The sequence below is a fragment of the Drosophila sulfurigaster genome, chromosome X (assembly GCF_023558435.1).
Source record: "Drosophila sulfurigaster albostrigata strain 15112-1811.04 chromosome X, ASM2355843v2, whole genome shotgun sequence".
NCBI classification, from domain to species: domain Eukaryota; kingdom Metazoa; phylum Arthropoda; class Insecta; order Diptera; family Drosophilidae; genus Drosophila; species Drosophila sulfurigaster.
Genome location: NC_084885.1, coordinates 1,679,715 through 1,698,650, shown reverse-complemented (window position 1 = coordinate 1,698,650; position 18,936 = coordinate 1,679,715). Strand labels below are relative to the sequence as shown.

At 40.4% G+C, this 18,936-nt stretch overlaps 1 protein-coding gene across 5 annotated transcripts in view; it reads right to left on the bottom strand.

Moving 5' to 3' along the window:
* Positions 1 to 1,149: 1,149 nt before the first annotated feature.
* Positions 1,150 to 18,936, bottom strand: part of LOC133849576 (homeobox protein cut) — an 89,646-nt gene continuing 71,859 nt past the window's right edge. For 4 of the 5 annotated variants that reach the window (XM_062285749.1, XM_062285750.1, XM_062285751.1 and 1 more), the window contains 3 exons: positions 17,592 to 18,539; positions 9,480 to 9,999; positions 1,150 to 8,610 (listed from right to left, as the gene is read on the bottom strand). In XM_062285749.1, coding sequence (XP_062141733.1) covers positions 5,367 to 8,610; positions 9,480 to 9,999; positions 17,592 to 18,539 — 4,712 coding nt within the window. In that variant the 3' untranslated portion in view covers positions 1,150 to 5,366. The remainder of the gene's footprint in view (positions 8,611 to 9,479; positions 10,000 to 17,591; positions 18,540 to 18,936) is intronic. The other variant, XM_062285753.1, reaches the window with a different exon arrangement.

The following is an 18,936-nucleotide window of genomic DNA, read 5'->3' as shown; positions in this document are numbered from 1 at the left end:
TCATCTGATTCGTTCAATAATTTCATTTATTTTAGTGGTACGGTCATGAATATTATGTTGAACCAAACTATGGCACATAAAGTTAGCTAAAAACGGTCACACTAAGATTCGTAGTACTCCCGATATATATTGAATTTGGGTTCTCTTTACCACACGTCGTTTATTTTGCTCATCTGGAAACTGCGCTTAAAGGAGCAAAGTTTCTGAAATGGAAAATTCGAAAGCCCAAAAGAAGAGAAGTTTTCAAGATTTGGTTTGAATACAGTATATTCGTCTTTATTGAATTTGATTTCTCTGTTCACTTTTACATGCTATATAAACTATTTATTATTAATATTATTTATATATTTTATTTATATGTTTTTCAAGTATTTGCATTATTTGTTGATGTTGTTCTTGTTGTTGTTTTCATCATAATCATTATTATAATTATTATTATTATTATTATTTTCATATCTTTAATTAATTTCTTTTGGATTTTGCATCTTTTGCGCTTCTGCGTTAAATGTCGCAATTTTTTCCTTTTTTTTTTATGCTGAAAATCTTTGAAAAATTTTCGCCTTTTTCGAATGGAAATGTTAATTTACAAATTAACACAATCGCCGCGATACATACATATTCTATATTCTATATGTATGTACGCCGTATGTATGTATGCGTATGTAAGTATATATATATATATATATATGTATGTATATATATAAAAAACAGATTCTTAAGTTAACAAAAAAAAAGATATTATTAATATTTTTATTTAAAAATATTTATATGTATGTATGTTTTGCAACAAGAAAATGCTACACAAAAAAATGTTGCTTGTGTTTGTTGTTGTTGTTGTTGTTAAAGTTATTTTGGTTTATTAAATTACGTAATGAATTGTTGCTTAAGTTTAAAAAACGTTTCTCGAGTCGCGAATTTTTAGCCGAAATGTGTCGATAGCTTAAGTTTAGGCCACTAAGTTAATGTATTTTCTTTTTGCATCATCGATCGTTCAGTTATACAAACATATATGTATATCATATATGTATATATAATTTTGGTTTTTGATATTTTTGCTGCTTTATTCAATAATAATTAATTATTAATATACTTTTGTTTGCATTCAATTGGGCACATTTGCTTTATAATTTATTTTCTTATCGCTTCGTGTTTCTTTTTCTCATTTTCTTTTTTTTTTTTTGTAATTTCTCTTGCTGGGCGGATTTGAAACTGAAAACGGTGTATTGGTTGGTTTTGCGTCATTATCATCTGTCATAATCATAATAAGAATATATGTATAGATCTGAAGTATCTGAATAACTCAAGAGAGCTTCTAGAAGTCGCAGTGAAACTTCTTCTTCTGTTTTGCGTTGATTTCTTTCATTTTTCTTCTACGTAATGGGTGTGTGTGTGTGTATGTATGTAACTGTAACTGTATTTCTCATCTTTAATCTATAATACTATATGTACTCGTAATCGTATGTGTGTGTGTGTGTATTGCTAAAATAACTGAATATATATATATATATATATAGTATAACTCTACGCAATACCATTATAGTTAATATAATGTTGATATGGTCTGTTTTAAGATGTGAACTGTTTTTTTTTCTTTTCTTTGTATAATATTTATTTTATTTTTCCTTTTTCAACTATTTTATGTACATGCTGTAACTTGGCAAAAAACTCGAACAGAATTCTCTTTTGGTTTATTGTTTGTAGTTTCTTTTTTTCTCTTTCTCTTTCTCTTTTTTGTTTTTGTTTTTTTTATGTGCGTGTGTGTGTAAGACTTTATATCACCGTGGGCTTAAATTCATTTCTATTCCTGCTACAAAGTTTGAGCTTTGACAAACAAAAAAAAGAAAAATAGATAAGGAAATTACATTTATATTTTTGTAATTTTCGAAATTTGCATCGGTTTGTTTTTTTCGTGTAGAATTGGAAGGATAATTTCTTATGCAGTTTATTCTGTATTTGATTTTGTTTACTTTTCGTTCTTTCTCTTTGCTAAATTCAAATACTCGCATTCAAATAGGTTTCATATTTACAATTATGATCTTTAGTTGTATATATAGTATATATTTTGATTTTGCATATTCATTATTATTATTATTATTTGTATGTCGCTAATGTTAAAATTAATTACGTATAATTTTCCGTTTTTTTTTCTTTGCTTTTGCTCTATTCTCGTTTATTGAATTATTTCGATCGATCGATATGCGACTATCGAATTCACTACTCCTGAATACTACTGGGATCTATGCAAAAAATTTCACTTCCTACATGACTATATGCTATTTAAGATGTTCTCTCTAATGTATCTTCATGTGTGTGTATCTAAATATCTGTATCTGTATCTGTATCTGTAAATGTATCTGTATCTGCTGCAACTGTTTATTGTTGTTTAAACTTGACTAGCACCGCATATTGTTATTAATATCATAATAATATATTTCTTGTCAATTCAATTTCATATATTTAAGGGAGGGGGAGGGGCATGCTTCCCTGTTTCAATGTGTGCGTATGTGTTTGTTTGAAGGTATTTAAAATAGATTGCGAGTACTATAGTTCCTCTGCTTTCGCCTGTTCCTCTCTCGTTTTGGGATGCGGAGGAGGAGGAGGAGGAGGGAGGCGGGGGATAAATGATAAGACCCTATAATTGTATTTTGGTGGAATGTGGCTTCATGATAAATTAAAAAGGGTTTCGATGGGTTTTTTTTTTCGTTTAAGAAAACATTTTTATTTGATAAAGTTTCATTTATGTTCATGTATTATTGGTATGTTTTTGTTTGTTTTGTTTTGTTTTGTTTGTTTTTCTTGTTTTTCATTTATATCGTAATTACATAATCATAATAATGATAATAATAATAAAAAAATTGATCATAATTATTATAATACGAAAAAAAAAAATTAGTCGCTTTAAAAAATAATTATAACTAATTGTTGCCATCATCTTCTTATGTGGGATTCATCTTTCATTCAACTTTAAACATATTTCATATTTTTATCTTTCTTTCGATTTTGTTTTTCTTTTGTTTTATATATATTGTATATATATGTATATACACATATATGTGAATATGTGTGTGTGTGTATTGTGTAAATATTATGCATAAATATTTATTTAATTATACTTGTAATTATTATTTAGCTAAAGCGTATGAAAATGCAAAGTATTTAACACGTTTAATGTAATAACTAAAAAAAAAAATTAAATTAAATTAAAATAATTCATTAACAAATTTGCAGTCAGCGGCAAAAATTTGTTTTCGCATTTCTCAATTTTTTTTGTTTTTCTTTGTTTGTTTGAATAATTAGTTTTTGCTTTTTTTTTGTTTTAAATATTTGTAATAATTTGTTTTGTTTTTTGGTTTTTTTCGTTTGAAGACGCAAATTGTATTTTTTAGGTATTGAAATGTGTTTGGTATATGTTTTTTTTTTGTTTTTATAATTTTTTAAATTTAGTTTCATTAAATTGTGTTTTTTCTTTATTATATATTTAGTAATAACGCGGCAAATTTTGGGCCTATGCATAAATGTTTTTTGTTTGTTTTTTTTTTTTTTGTGAGTGGGATTTTTCTCCTCTGTGACATTTTTTTTAATATTTTTTTTTTTGGTTTTATGCCATTTTGAAACATTTTGAATTTAGCTTAAAGTTTAGCCTAGCGAAAAAAATGTGTGTATTTAATGATTAAAAATTGTGTTGGTTTTCGTTCGATAGGAAAACAATGTTTTTCATCAATCATCGTCATCATTTCATCATCGGTTTTAACTTAGGTGCTAGGCAAAAAAATTGGCTCCCTTAAATGTAATATTTTATTTACTTCATTATGAATATTATTATTATTATTATTATTTTTAATTATTCTTGTTTAATTTGTGAAATTTTCTTTAGTACGATATGCGGTTCTGTTTTCATTAATCATTTTTTTTTTCGTTTTCGTTTTCATTTTTGTTTTTTTTTTCTGTTTGCAATATTTTAGTTTACAATAAAAAAAAATTATGCTATTTGTAATACAAATTTAAAGTACTTTTATATTATGTTGATAAACGGCATAATGCTTAATTTGTATGTGTGTGTGTATATATGTTTACTATATAATATCTATATTCATATAGTATTATAAATAATAATTTAGTGCATTTTGCTATATTGTTTATAAAGTTTACATCGTGTTTTACATACTCTTTCATTAATTTGCGTTAATTATTTTTACGTAAATTCAAAATTTACAAAATTTATTGTATTTAGATTTTTATATACTTTAATTTTATGTTTCTTTATCTTTTGGTTCGAAATAAAAAATAGAAATAAATGTGAAGAAATTACTTTATCTTTTTAAAGTTTATGTTTTGTTATCATTTTTTTTAAGAATTACTTTTAACTATCTTTTACTTTGGGTTCGCCTTTTGTTGTTCGAGTTTCAGGTTTTGTTTTGTTTTGTTTTTTGTGTATTCTTAACTTGATGTTCGTTCGCGTTGATTTTATTAGTTATCAGTTATGTTTCATGTATGAGTCGGTGCTGCTTGAGATCAAAAGATAGTTAAAACTTTTTAGCGCAAAAAAAAAAATATGGTTTGTTAAATTAAATGAAATATTTAGTTAGGAAAATATAAAAGAACATTTGATGCCTACGAATTTTCGACTATTTACAGAACGGCATTGAGTTTTTGCTTTTTGTTTTTGTTATCGTATATTTCATATTTTATTGATTATCTATTTACACTTAACAATGCAGGAAAAAAAAATGTTGGTAATAATGATAATAGTCATAATATATTTAGCAATAATAATAATAATAATAATAATAGTAATATAATAATAATTGTAAAAATCTACCGCCATTTGCTTACAGTCTTCAAGTCGTAAAGAAATCAAAAAAATCGTTTTGCAAAATCTGCGCCTCAGATCAGATTTGGCTTTTGGTAGAGTTTTTAGGTAGTGTTTTTCTTCGTCTTCGTCTTCGTCATCGTCATCGTCATCTTCTTGTTCTCACTTGTTGTTGGGCAAGGAAAAAGTAGGGAGTGGGGGGGGGGGAAAGGGAGTGTTCACGTGGCAAGTTTGAAGCCAACAATTTAATACTTTTGCGCTTCGCATAGCGTCTCTAAACTTTTTACCTACGAACTACGATCAAAAAAAAAATTCTTTTCAATTATATGCTAAATATATATATATATATATATATATAGGTATATGTATGTGTATATATATAATATAGAGGTCTACGAGCTAGGTATATGTGTGTATGTGTGCTATGTATATATATATTCTTCGTGTATCAATCGAAACATTATCATCTTGATCTCCATCTTCTTCTTCGCTTTTTGCTGGGTCTGCTGCCAAACTTAATCACAAGTAAACTCCACATTGCACTTTCACTTCCTCTTTAATAGTTCCACGATGCTGTTGCTGCTGCTGCTGTGGCTGCTGGCGTTGTGGCTGCTGTCGCCTGCTGGGAGCAATGCTCTTCAGCATCGCCGTTGCTGCTGAGACGCCGCACACGAACCATGCGCAGCTTCTCCTCGTTGATCACCTTCAGCTGCTTCTCGGCGGCCTCGCTCCCGCTCTCCTCCACCACGGATTGCTGTTGCTGCTGCTGCTGCTGATCATCATCATCGTCCTCCTCCTGCTTGATGTGCACCTCGGGCTCCATGAAGCGCTGATCGATCTCCAGCTGAGCGTGCTGATCGTGCTCGGACTCGTTGCCAGTCGCATCGCCGGCACCCTTCATGCTGTCCATATCGTTGTCGTTGTCATTCTCCCGACCGTAGTCGGATCCCTGCATCACGCACACTCCGTTGATGATCCGCTCGCTGCTCTCGCCGGCAGCAGCTGCAGCCGCAGCCGCAGCGGCCACAGCGGCAGCGACCACACCCGCCGGTGTGTTGGGAGTGCTGGCTGCAGCGGGATTCACCCACTGGGGTGCCGCTGGCTTGCGGCGTGAACTGCGCGCCGCATTGCTCATGTAAGCAGCTGCCGCGGCGGCCGAGGCGAGCGCCGTTTTGTGGAGCGCCTTCTCGTAGTCGGAGACGGGATTCGGTTCGGGTTCGTGGCCACCCTCGATGGACTCGTTGTCGCTCATATTGTGTCCGCTGGCATCCATCTCCAGTTCGTCCTGATAGTCGTCGCTGCGTTCGCGCTTCAGCGATGGCATCGAGAGGTCCAGTCCGCTCATCTGTTCCTTGAACGCCTGATTCAATGCCTGCAGCTCGTCGCCGCCCGCGGCGCCCACAGCTGCCGCTGCCGCAGCTGCAGCGCCCGCTGCGGCCGCAGCACCCGGAATACCGGCGAGACTGCGTCCGAGGAGCGCGGCGGCCGCGAAGTACGGTGGGTAGGGAATGGGCGCACCGCTGAGGCCCATGCGCTCCTTGTGCAGCTCGACGAGACGCTGCTGCAGCAGGATGCGGAACTGGACGGGATCGAAGGGCGTGGCATTGGTGTTCTCCCGACTCGGTATCGGATTGTCCTGACCCGGCTGGCCGTGTGGCACCTGCTGCTTGAGCCGCATACGATGATTGTGGAACCAATTGGTGATGGTCCGCGTGGCCAGGCTCAGCTCGTTGGCCAGAAACTCAATGGTGCCGACGTTCGGATACGGATCGAGGGCAAAGGCCAGACGGAGCGCCTCCTTCTGCTCCTCGGAGAAGAGCACACGCTGCTTCTTGCTGGGCGGTGCACCGCTCACCGACGAACCCACCGAGCCCGGACCGGGGCTGCTCGTGTAGAAGTCGTTGGTGTCGTTGCTCGAGGTGTCGCTGCTGTTGTCCTGCTGATTGGGTCCGGTGCTGCGGCGACGCTTGCTCGCCTCCCGCCGCTCGTTCTTCAGCAGCTGCAGACGCTCCACGTTGTTGGCATCGCTCAGCCACAGCTGCATCCGAATGAACGGTTCGCGTCCCTTAATCGACAGCATGTGCCAGGGCTTCGGTTTACTTAGCAGCTCCGAGACGGAGCCTTGCGACAGTCCGAGAACCGCCTCCCCGAAGATCTTCTGGCCAATGTTGTTCGCCAGCAGCGCCTCCTTGATCTTTGTGGTAATGTCGTGTGTGTCCAGATCCTGCGTCAATGCCGCCATCTCGTACACCGTCGGCGACATGTGCTGATGCAAGCTGCGCATCGCATTCGGTGTGTGCGCTCCGCCATGCACCGGCATCAGCATCGGCTTCTTCTCACCCCCACTCACCGGCGTCACAATGCCTGCGGCACCGCTGCCGCTGCCGCTCGACTGTCCGCCGGGCGTGCTGGCCGCGGGGAGACTGATCGCATGCTGAGGCGGCAGACCGGGCGAGGTGAGCAGCATGTTCTGATGGTGTAGGAGCTGTGCCTGGGCCTGTTGCTGGGCGGCAACAACCTGTTGCTGCTGCTGTTGCTGCTGGCTCTGTTGCTGCTGCTGCTGCACCGCTTGGGCTTGGGCTTGCTGCACGGCTGCGGCTTGGGCGGCCGCTGCCTGTTGCTGCTGCTGCATGGCCGCGGACATCGCGGCGGCTGCTTGCATCTGTTGCATGATGTGTTGGGCCTGCGGCTCCTGCAGCTTCAGTTCGTTCATCATCTTCTGCATGGGCAGCGTGGCCTGCATCTTGTTCGCCAGTCCCTGGGGCATCTGGGGACTGCCGCTGTAGCTTCCCGTGCGCATCAGCTTCTCGGGTGCGATCTTGTACTGGCTGGCCACCAGCTTGTGGACCGCATTCTCATCCTCGAGGAACATCTTCATGCGTATGAACGGTTCGCGACCCTTCTGCGTCAGCATGTGCCACGGCTTGGGGCGGGCCAGGAGATCTGAGACGGATCCCTGGGACAGACCGAGCACCGATTCACCGAACAAACGCTGCGAGATGCTGTACTGACTGAGGGCCTCCTTGACGCGTCGCACAATGTCCTCGGTGTTGAGGTTGTTGAACATATCGAATTGCTGCTGGGTGATCGGTGGCAGGACCGCTTTCGTCGGTCGCTGCGGTGTCGAGTGATGCGGCGTCACCGGGGGCTGTGTGATCAGCGAGTTTGTGATGCTCGCCATGCGCTGCAATGGACTCGCAGTTGCCGCAAACTCTTCGCCCTGGTTGCTCAGCGCTGGCGGCAATATCGAGTTGCTCAGCGGACTGGGCGCCGCCGAGTTGCTGCCGTGCTGTCCGCCACTGTTGCCAGCAACCACAGCAGTTGCTGTTGAGGGTTGCGAGTTGCCTCCCCCTGACACGGCCGAAGGCACAACGGATGGAGCTGGTGTGTTGCCACCGCCTTCGGTCTTGCGCACAGGCGGCAGAGCGGGAAAACTGCTGCGATCGTCGTCGACGCGTTCGCCGTCCTTGGAGCAGCTGCTGCTGCCGCCGCTGTGCTGATCGACGCGCTGTCCGTTCAGCTTGATGTCCTTGCCGGCTAGCGACAAGTCCTGGGCGCCATTCAGCACCTGCTGCTGCAGCGCCATCAGACTGGAAAAGTTGGGAAAGTTGGCGGCCTGCGCTTGGGCCTGAGCTTGCGCCTGTGCCTGCTGCTGCTGTTGGTGTTGCTGCTGCAGCTTGGCGATCTCGCGCTCAAACGCGTGTCGCATGTTCTCATCGGTGGCCATGGCCGTCGGGAATGGATTGGCCGCTGCACCGGGCATGCACGCGGCGCCGCCCAAGAATGGCGACAACAAAAAGCTGCGAATGCAACGCAAAGTTATGCATATTAATTACTAGCTCAGAAATTAAGGTACTAACAAGAAAAGCTTTAACTCAACAATGTTTCCTTGCATACTCGTATTTGATGGATAAAATTGTCACGCTGACTTTTCTGACATATTTTGAATTTAATGGTTTATCTATCTACCGAATATGGCATTTGGTATATTTTCTGTATTTATTTGCAGTATATTAATTTGGTATATTTTGAGAAAAAATACTGCAGTGCTTTACTATGATTGATGGTATATTTTGAATGTCATACCAAATATACCATTTGGCATATTTCAGTATATTGTCAGTATATTAATTCGGTATATTTTGAGGTAAATACTGCGACGTATTACTATATTTTGAATGTCATACCAATTATACCATTCGGTATATTTTTAGTATTTTTTTCAGTATTTGAATTTGGTATATTTGAAGGAATAATATTGCCGTGTTGACTTCTATTGGTAGAATATTTTTTGTCAGTATATTAATTTGGTATTTTTGTAGAATTATCTTGCAGTGTTTTACTTTTATTTATAGTATATATTGAATGTAATACAAAATATACCATTCGATATATTTGTTGTATTTTGAGTATACTAATTTAATATATATGTACATATTTGGAAAAATACTGCTTTACTTTTGTTGATGGTATATTTTGAATGTACAACCAAACATACCATTTGGTTTACTTTAGTATTTTTTCTCAGTATGTTAATAATACCACACTCGAGTGTAGCTTTCTTATTTGTTTGAGTATGCATTTGCATATTTCATCATAATGCAATCGAATAGTTTCTAGTCAAATTTCGTGTGTTGATTATTTGTTCTCAACTCTTAACTGAACTCACCTTGGGAAGGTTGCTTCGCGTGGGGTGCGCGCCATCAGCTCCTGATAGAGACGCGCCATCTTGTCCTGAGCCAAGTCCTCGTGACGCAGTCGCTGCTGCTGCTCACGTTGCACGGCTTCGCGTTGTTCGCGCTGCTCGCGTTGCTGCTGGGCAACAACGGCAGCAGCGGCTGCTGCTTCGCGCTGCTCGCGTTGCGCATGCTTCGCGGAGACGTGCAACTGTTGCTGCTGCTGTTGCTGCTGCTGTTGTTGCTGCTGCAGCTGCTGCTTCAGCTCGACCTTGTAGAATGGAGAGCTGCAGCTCTGTGGCGGCGATTTGCTGTCCTCATTGCTGTGCGTATCGTCGTGACGACGTTGATGCTCCTGCTGCTGCTGCTGCTGCTGTTGCTGTTGCTGCTGTGCGGCAACTGCGTTGCTCTTCATGAGCGACGAGGCCTCGCTGAGAATGTGGGCAATGCGATCCTCGGACATGGAATCATCGCCGCCAGCGCCGCGTCCAGCGTATTGTGGCAGGCCAGAATCTGAAGAAGAGCAGAGTGAAATATTGAGTGAATGTTGTAGATTGAAGATTGTATATTGTATATTGCATATTGATCGTAAAGTGGCATCGCCCATTAAACGTTATAAAGTTTATGCGCATTCGCATCGGATCTTCTCTTTCTTTTTGCGGTTTGCTCATTTATTGCAGACCAATTGATAGCAAAGCCAGCGACCAGCGACCGACCCCAGAGCCCAATTAAGCCATAAAGCGTTCAAAAAGCCAGCGCACATTTGTGGCCATAAAAGCAAAAGGCAAAAGTCCTGCTCTTGATGCACTTTTTCCATACACTGAGCGAAAATCATCAACAACAACAACAATAACAACAGCAGCAACAACATGAAATACAATTTCAATTCAATGCCAATTTGCTGCCTAATTTCTGTAATGCTCGTATAAATAAATAGACTTATTTTTTTGCCTTTTTACAAAGCCGCAAACAAACATCAAATGCTCAAAGTGAAATTATGGAAAAAAGTAAATAAAAAGCCTGGCTGAAAAGTGAAGCCAAAAAATATATGGCTGGATGTGCCCTCAAATAGTTCAATGCATTGCGGCGAGCGCTAATTTGGCACGCGCCAGCAGCTGATGTGGCAAGTGGCAAGTGGCAAGTGGCAAGTGGCACGCTGCAAAAGAGAGGGAAATATGCTCATCGAAGCGAACGAGTTGGTCGCGAGACGAGTCGAGTCGAAATGAATAAATGAATGTGAATTCAATTGCAATACAACAACAACAACAACAACAACAACAATAACAATAACTGAGCAGAGGGACGCACAAAAAAAAAGCGTTTGGAAAATTCTTTGCAGAAATTCAATTGGCAATGGACAGCGGACAGGGGACAACGCGGACAGTGGCAAGTGGCAGGTGGCATGAGGCACGTTTTTGTTTGTGCCACTCTCGTTAAATGTCGCTGAAAGAAGCAAAAACATGGCGCAAAACAAAAACATAAAAGAAAAATTCAATGCTCGAACATTTTCGACTGCTAAATTGTTAAATAATCGTGCCCCGTGCCCCGTGCCTCGTGCCCCGTGCCACATTGCTGTGGCATGTTTGTGGCTAGGCCAACATCAATCAGTCAGTCAGCGCAGTAGAAGGGGAAATGAAATAACTGAAAATCGCTTTACAATTGCCCAAAGCATAATCGATGCCCCAAAGGAGCAAACACTTGTCCAGTTCGGAGTTTTGAGAGCGAGAGAGAGAGAGAGAGAGAGAGAGAGAGAGAGAGGAAAAAAACAGGAAACGGAAATCAACACATGAATGACAAATGCTTGTTCAGGTTCCCTGCCAATTGAAGCGAAACCAAAAGCGAAAGCGAGCGATTTTTGCAACGAATTCGTATCGAAATACAATAAACCAAAAAGCAATGAAAACGTTCAGTTGAGAGTTGAGAGATGGACAAAAGGCGATAAAAGGGCCAACAACTATACTACAATAGATTGCTGCCACACTTGCCACACACTCTTGCCACACACATCCTCTGCGGCCAGTGGCAGCATTTTTGGATTTAAGAGTTTTTTTCTCCTCCACAATTTTGTGGGTATTTTCTGTCAGTTTTTTCGTCGTCGCTTCATTTGGGGATTACAAAGTGTTTTTGTGTTATAAAGTCGAAGATGACATTGATGACACCTGGCTGACCCCACGCCCCAAAAGCACACACACACACACACACACACACACACACACTCATATCGAGTTGAGCACACAGACAGCTTAAGCGCTCTTTAGCCGGAGACGTAGACACTCCAAAACAAACGTATTCATATACGTGAACTGCCAAAAAATGGGAAAAGGAGTTGGTGATTTTTTAAAATGATTCTGGAGTTACGTTTTCGTCTTCTTTTTTTTGCAATTTCAAGTCAGGGCAATGCACTGCCAACTGTCACATATAGGAAAAAGCTTAACAATCAATAAGCAGAGACTGGCATTAGCCTGCACATCTTAAAGCTGATTCAAAGTGTTGCTTAAAGTAGCCTAGATGGTGAACAAATTTACAAAGTAGAGTAAAGAAATCTCTAATAAAAATAAATGATAAAGAAATAGTACTAAAAAATATACAAAATATTATTTATTGTTACTATAAATAAGCTCAAATATGTTTTTAAGAAAGTAAAAGAAAGAAAAATCGAAAATAATATCGAAATCATTTTGTTCTCATTTGTTTTCAAGTTTTTACTGTTCAAGAATTTGAAAAATCATTTCCTATATGTTTAAAAAAGTAGTTAATGAAGTATTGAAAAGAAGTAATACTAAAAAATAGTAATCATTCTTTTCAATACCAAATATTCTATTTGTTTTGTACTTTGTCGTAAGAATACCAAACATTCTTTTTTATACTAAATATTCTAATTTGTTGTAGTTTGTCGACCATTGATTAAACGAAGTAATAAAAAAATGAATACGAACATTTCTTTAGCTTTTCGTTCATTGATTAAATGAAGTATTAATAACAATAATACTAAAAAATACTAATGATTCTTTTTAATACTAAATATTCAACTTTTCTGTAGTTTGAAGTTCATTGATTTAATTCGCTTTAATTCCTATGCAAAAAACAAAAAAAAAATATGAAGCTGTTCACGTGGCTTTTGCTTTACCTTCAGTTTTTTTTTTTTTTTTAGACAGACGCGACTTTTAAATAACGCAGTTCGTCCTCCCCCCCCTACTATATATATATATATATATAAAAATATGGATATATTTGTATATTTCTCGTTATTCTTTTTGTGTTACCGTTGGCCACTTTTTTTTTTGTCTGCGCTTTTCATTTATTGTCAGCGTGTGTTTTGGGTGAGGTGTGTGTTGTTTGTAATTTATTAGAGAGGAACATGTTGACCAAATTGTCATTCAAAAGGATTTGGATTTGGACGTCCGTTAGCTGTTACACGAAGTATACATATATATTTGTAGATATGACCATATCATATCATATACATAAATAAATGTGGGGATTGAGGGGATTGGGGCAGCTGTGCCACAATTTGCTTGATGAATATTTGCCTTTTATAACAAATCAGACGAATATTCTCGCCCAGACAAGTCGGAATACCTCCCCCTCTCCCTCTCCCGCTCCCCCTCTCTCTCTCTTTCCCACATACACTATAAATATCCCTTCAGTGTTGTTTTGTTTTTTTTTGCCCGGTTTGTCTCTTTGTGGAGTTTTTCCCTGTGGCGCTTTTCCTAATACAATAAATATTTGCCAGCACACAAATATGTAATCATACTTCATACTTCAAATACGAAAAAAGGGTTTCCAACTAGGGGTGGGAGTGTGTAGGTGGTGAAAGGGGGGGTGCCAAGGGCTGCCGCCACAATTGAACTGCGCGCATAGAAATTGGCACACGCACGCAATTTGCATTAATTGCAAGAAAAATTTTCTAATTAAAATGCCAGTCAGTTGTTGTTCTGCTGCTTTCATATACATATATTGAGGGTATATTTATTTTGTTTTGTTTTTTCTGTTGTTGTTGTTGTTGTTGTTGTTTTTGTATTAGCAGAAGTGTCAATTAAAAATGCAGGCACATTGAGAGACAGACAGACAGACAGAGAGTGAGAGAGAGAGAGACACCTACTTGAGGAGCGGCTGCGTTTGCGTTTTCTTCTAGCTGAGCTGAGGGCAAACGTAGCATGGCAAATCAAAGTGCATAGACCCCCTTCAAAGAGGGGGTGGTTAGGAGCACCCTTCAACATCAAACAGCCAAACGAATCAAAGCAGCCAAAGCCAAAGCCAATTTCTCAATTTGCATCGAGCTAAGCGCAGGGCGGGGCAAGTAATTTCGATTCGATTTTGTTTTGTTTTTTGATTTTTGTTTTTGTTTTTTTTTATGGCGCAATTAAGCGCCACAAAAATGTGACTTGGAATTTGCGGCAGGTAATTTAACAGGTATTTGTTTTTTTTGTTTGTTTCATTCGTTTTATGATTATTATTTATTTCGCCAGTTGCTGAGTTGTCAAAGTTCATTACAAAGTAATTAGCCGGAGTAGCAATACAAAAAAAAACAAAAGCAAGAAAAGCGAAAATTAAAATAAAAGTCAGACATGTGCAACATTTTGCGGCAAAAATGTGCAAGACAAAGTTTTTTTGCCTCCACACAGTCAAAACTATACCCTGCAGTTGTGTCAAATGGGAATGGGGTATGCACTGCTTCATATACATATATTTTATTCACTATTTATCATCATAGATTGTGAATCATTTGAATCATGCACGGTATTCATGGCATCGATTTGAAGTATTTGTTGCTGCTGTTGCTGTTTACTCGACTCAGTCTGATTCTGATTCTGATTCGGATTCGGATTCTGAGTCATTGGCCAAAAGAAATCAAAGATTTATGCCATCAATTTCCCACCCCCCATCGAATATTCAAATATACATTTATACATACATATGTATGTGTGTGTTTTGTTTTTGTTCTTGTGAATTTAATCACATTTATAAAAATTGTTGAATGTGCTTTACGCTGATTTATGTTTATTATTTTTTTCGTTTTGCGCTTTTTGCTTTTGCGTTTACGTTTGCTTTTGCCCACGCACACATCGGCCACGCCCCATTGTTATAGCCGAGCGGGCACATTCCGTATGAATAAAGCAATTTTCATAAAATCAAATAAAATTAAATAAAATACAATCAAAGGAAAAAACAAAAACGAAAGCGAAAGCGAAAGCGAAAAAAATGCTTAAATATGAGGCCAAAAAGCGCAGGAATTGATACGGCCTGTTGGCCACTTAGTCAGCACCCGTTCACCCCCCTTTTCCGCGCACCCCAGTGGGGCACATATTTCGCTTTATGGCTGGTGACAAATAATTTGTGAAACGGCGGCAAATAAAAGTGCCTGCCAGCTACCTCCGTCCCTCTCTCTGTCTCTCTGTCTCTCTGTCTCTCCGTCTGTCTTTTGGCATTTGGAATGCTTTTGTCTTTTCTTGCCTATTTTTTTGTTTGGTTTTTGTTTCTTTCGATCTGTTACAGGCTGTGTTACCCTTGCTACCTCAACTCCCCTCCCCCCCCATTGCATATGCGTGTGGTGTTTGAGCAGTTTTTGTGTTCTTTTGTCTTTTGTTTTGTTTTTTTTGTCATGCGTTTTCTATTCTATTTTGGTCTACGCACTTTTCGTTCGACTTTTCGACTTTTCGGCTGCTGCTGCTGTTGGCTAAAACAAATAGACGACGTCTGCTAAAATTATGTGTTAATATGCTACTATTATTAGCTGCCATAACGAGTTGGCTTTGCTGCTGCTGCTGCTGCGATCGCTGTCGACAATACAAATATTTGGCATTACGTATACGACGCGTCGTCTGACGAGGCTAAAATGACGTCGATTTTTTTTGTACTTTGTTGCTGTTGCTGTTGCTGTCGCTGTTGTTGGTTTTGCTGCAATGCTAAACGCAGTTTGAATTGACCACTTAAATGCCACTTGGCAATCCTTTTCCCTTCCCTCACTTCCTCTGGCTTTGGACAACTTTCAGACGAAACTTTATGTGCAATTTATTGATTCATTTAATTTACAATTTTATAACTTTTCAATAGTTTGTTGCCCGCTTAATATGCAACAATTGTCGCTCGACAAACAACAACAACAAAAAAAAAGAATGTTTAAAACGAGCGCAGCAAAAACAAACGAAAAACTTTGCTCTGAGTAGGCGGGTTTTGACTTGGTTTACCAATCGCCGCCGCCCTTGGCTCAACTGCACAGTGCATGAATCCCCCTTCCCCCCTCTGGTTGCCCCTCTTGGCTGCCGCGCACTTTGTCCACCACAAAGACGACTTCAAACGCTCGGCACGTCAACGTTTTGCATGCCTCGTTGAAGGCAGCAGTTGCATTTTTTATTGTTGTTGTTGCTCCTGTTGTTGTTGTTGTTGTCGTTGTTTACATTTAATTCTACTTCACGTTTGTTTTGTTTTCTTTTTTTCTCTCTGTGTTGTTGTGTTTTGTGTTTTTTTTTACTATATATATATTTTGTTTCAAGCCTTTCACAGACCAATTGTCACGGCAGTCGTCGCGTCGCGTCGCGTCGCGTCGCTTTTCCCTCTCCCAACTATTTCACATTTGTTGCCATTCCATTTTCCATTTTCGCCAAAACTCATGCCACAGGCACGCTTTAAACAATTACAATTCAAAAATCATTGACGCGCCACAACAACTTGACTTCAAAGTATCGCGTTGTGAATTTATTACAACGATTTGTTTCATCATCTCATCGTCATCATTATTATGGGGATACACTTATTATCCACTATAATTATGGCCTCTGTGTGTGTGTGTGTGTGTTGCCTACTTCTAGGCGCCTATTTGCTTATAATTAACTGGCAAGCAAAAAAAAAAACAAGAGTGTGCTCGACTGTGAAATACTGTGAGATATTCATTTTCAAAATATACCAAATTAATATACCGCAAAAATACTAAAAAAAATACATAAAAGAGGGTAGTGGGGTATTCATTTTAAAATATACCAAATTCATATTCCACGAAAATACTAAAATTATACCAATATACCCTTGCTAATCGCTATATTTAGTATATTTTGCACTCTATGGGATATTTATATCAATATACAAAATATACCAAAAGTACTACATTAAAAATATACCATAGAATGTAAATTATACCAGATTTTCAGGCAAAGCACATACAAAAGTATTTGTTAAATATTTTCTATCTGATCATACGCTTTTTACTTGATTTTTGTCAATTTTCGGGGGCGGAAGAAGGCGTGGCAAAAATATTAAAGAAAATTCAACTGGGTGCAAGCACAACAAGTGCTGTCGAAAAGGAATTATATCTCTATCTTTGGTAGTCTCTAAGATCTAGGTGTTTTTGAGGACGGACATGTAGTATAGTATACATATATACATATAGTATGTATGTATATACTTTATAGGGCTGGAGGTGCCTTCTTTTGCCTGTTACACACATTTCCTGTAGACACAAAGACCCTTCTAGCCTCTGGGTAGCGGGTATAAAAAATAAAGGGGGCGCAACACACACATAGAAATGTATAAACAGAGTTAGTTTAGCTGCCATGAGTAATCGTCATAAATTAATTGTCAACATTTGCCTGCACTTAGACACACATGTGCATTGGACAAACACACAGAGAGAGAGAGAGAGCGGGGAAACTTTGATTAACTTTGCCGTGTGCGTGTTTTCTGTTGTTTGGTGGAATAACTTTAAAAATACTTTCAGTGTTCTATGTGCCTTCAGTTTGCATTTAATTGATGACTAATCAATACACGTAAACTTAAACCAAGACAACGGGAGCAAAAACATTTCAACGCCTAATGTGCAAATTTGCCAAAATTTATGGCGACAGGCAAAACGAATGCAGCTTCGACTCAGTTCTTAGTTCTCGCTGACTGTTGATTATACGCAAAAATCAAAAATAATTAAAATTTCACATTCGAATGTGCTGGCCGGGTGCCAAAACGAATGAAAATGCGATTGAAATGCCAGGCGAGCTAACGTAAGATGAAAACTACTACGAAAATTGCAAATCGGGAGCTCAGATGAAGAGTTGTCTGTTGTGATAACATACTCGTATAAAGTAAACGTAAACTATGTTAAACTAGGAGGCACTCACCTTTCTTGGGTATGAGAGACTTGAGCAGCATGACAGCGTTGTCATCGCAGGCCCAGGCATGCATCTTGCGGTAGCTGTCGCGTCCCTTCTCGGTGAGCTTGTCCCACGGCTTCGGCTTGCTCAGCAGCTCCGAGACGGTGCCCTGCGACAGGCCGAGAATGTATTTGGCAAACAGACGCTGGCCGATGTTGTGCACCGAGAGGAGCTCGCGAACGCGTCGCGAGATGTGCAGCGTATCGAGCGCCTGATTCGCATATTTGTCCATGTTGTAGCGGAGCATCTCCTGCAGCTTGGCCTCCATGGGATCGCCCTTGGGTATGAGGGACTCACCGAGGCGACCGGCCATCGAGACACCCGGCTGCAGTTGCAACTCGGCGTCGGCGAATCGGAAATGCGCCCGTGCATCTTGGCCAGCTGCCGCAGCGGCAGCAAACTGAAATGCCGGCAAACTGGGCAGACTGGGCAAGAAATTTGGGGCACCCAAGGCTGCGGCATGCTGAGCATGTGCAGCCATCGCCGCTGCGGCGACAGCGGCATTCGCATTCGGTGTCAGACTGTTGTTGTTGTCCTCGCCAACGGCGACAGCGGCGGCAGCCACATTGGCCGCAGCCGCAGCCTGCAACAGCGACTTGTTGCCGTTCAGTGTGTTGGCAATGCTCGCCGCCAGCTGAGCTGTGGTGCTGTTGGGTGTGCTGTTGGCGCTGGATGAGTTTGAATCGTTGTGATGCAAATGATGCAAATGATGTTGCCCATGTGCATGATGAAGTTGCTGCTGCTGCTGCTGTTGCTGCTGCTGCTGCTGATGATGATGGGCCAAGGGATCGCTGCTGCTGCTGCTGTTGCTGCTGTTGAGGTGATGTTGCTGTTGCAGCTGGTGTGGCAGCTGTTGCTGCTGCTGCTGCTGTTGCTGCTGTTGCTGGTGATGGGGATGTGCAAGTGGTCCGGCATCTAGGCGATTTGATTTGGAATTGGAACAAGAGGAGTGATTGGCATGTGAGAAAGTTGAGTTAACCAATTGACTGAGTAGCACAGTGGACGATGGTCCATGTTGCTGCTGTTGTTGTTGTTGTTGTTGTTGCTGATATTGTTGCTGTTGTTGTTGTTGTTGTTGTGGCGAGGCATAGTGCTGTTGTTGAGGTTGCTGCTGCAATGGCGGCGGCGGTGGCGGAGGCGGCAACAGTTGCTGTTGCTGTTGCTGCTGCTGCTGCTGCACCGCATTGGCATTTTGATAAATTGTTGGCGTTTTGCTCCCAGCAACACTTGCTGCAGCGGCTGCTGCTGCTGTTGTCGTTTCAAAGCCACGCCTCCAATAGCTATTGACGAGCTGCTCTTCCAGCGTTTGCCC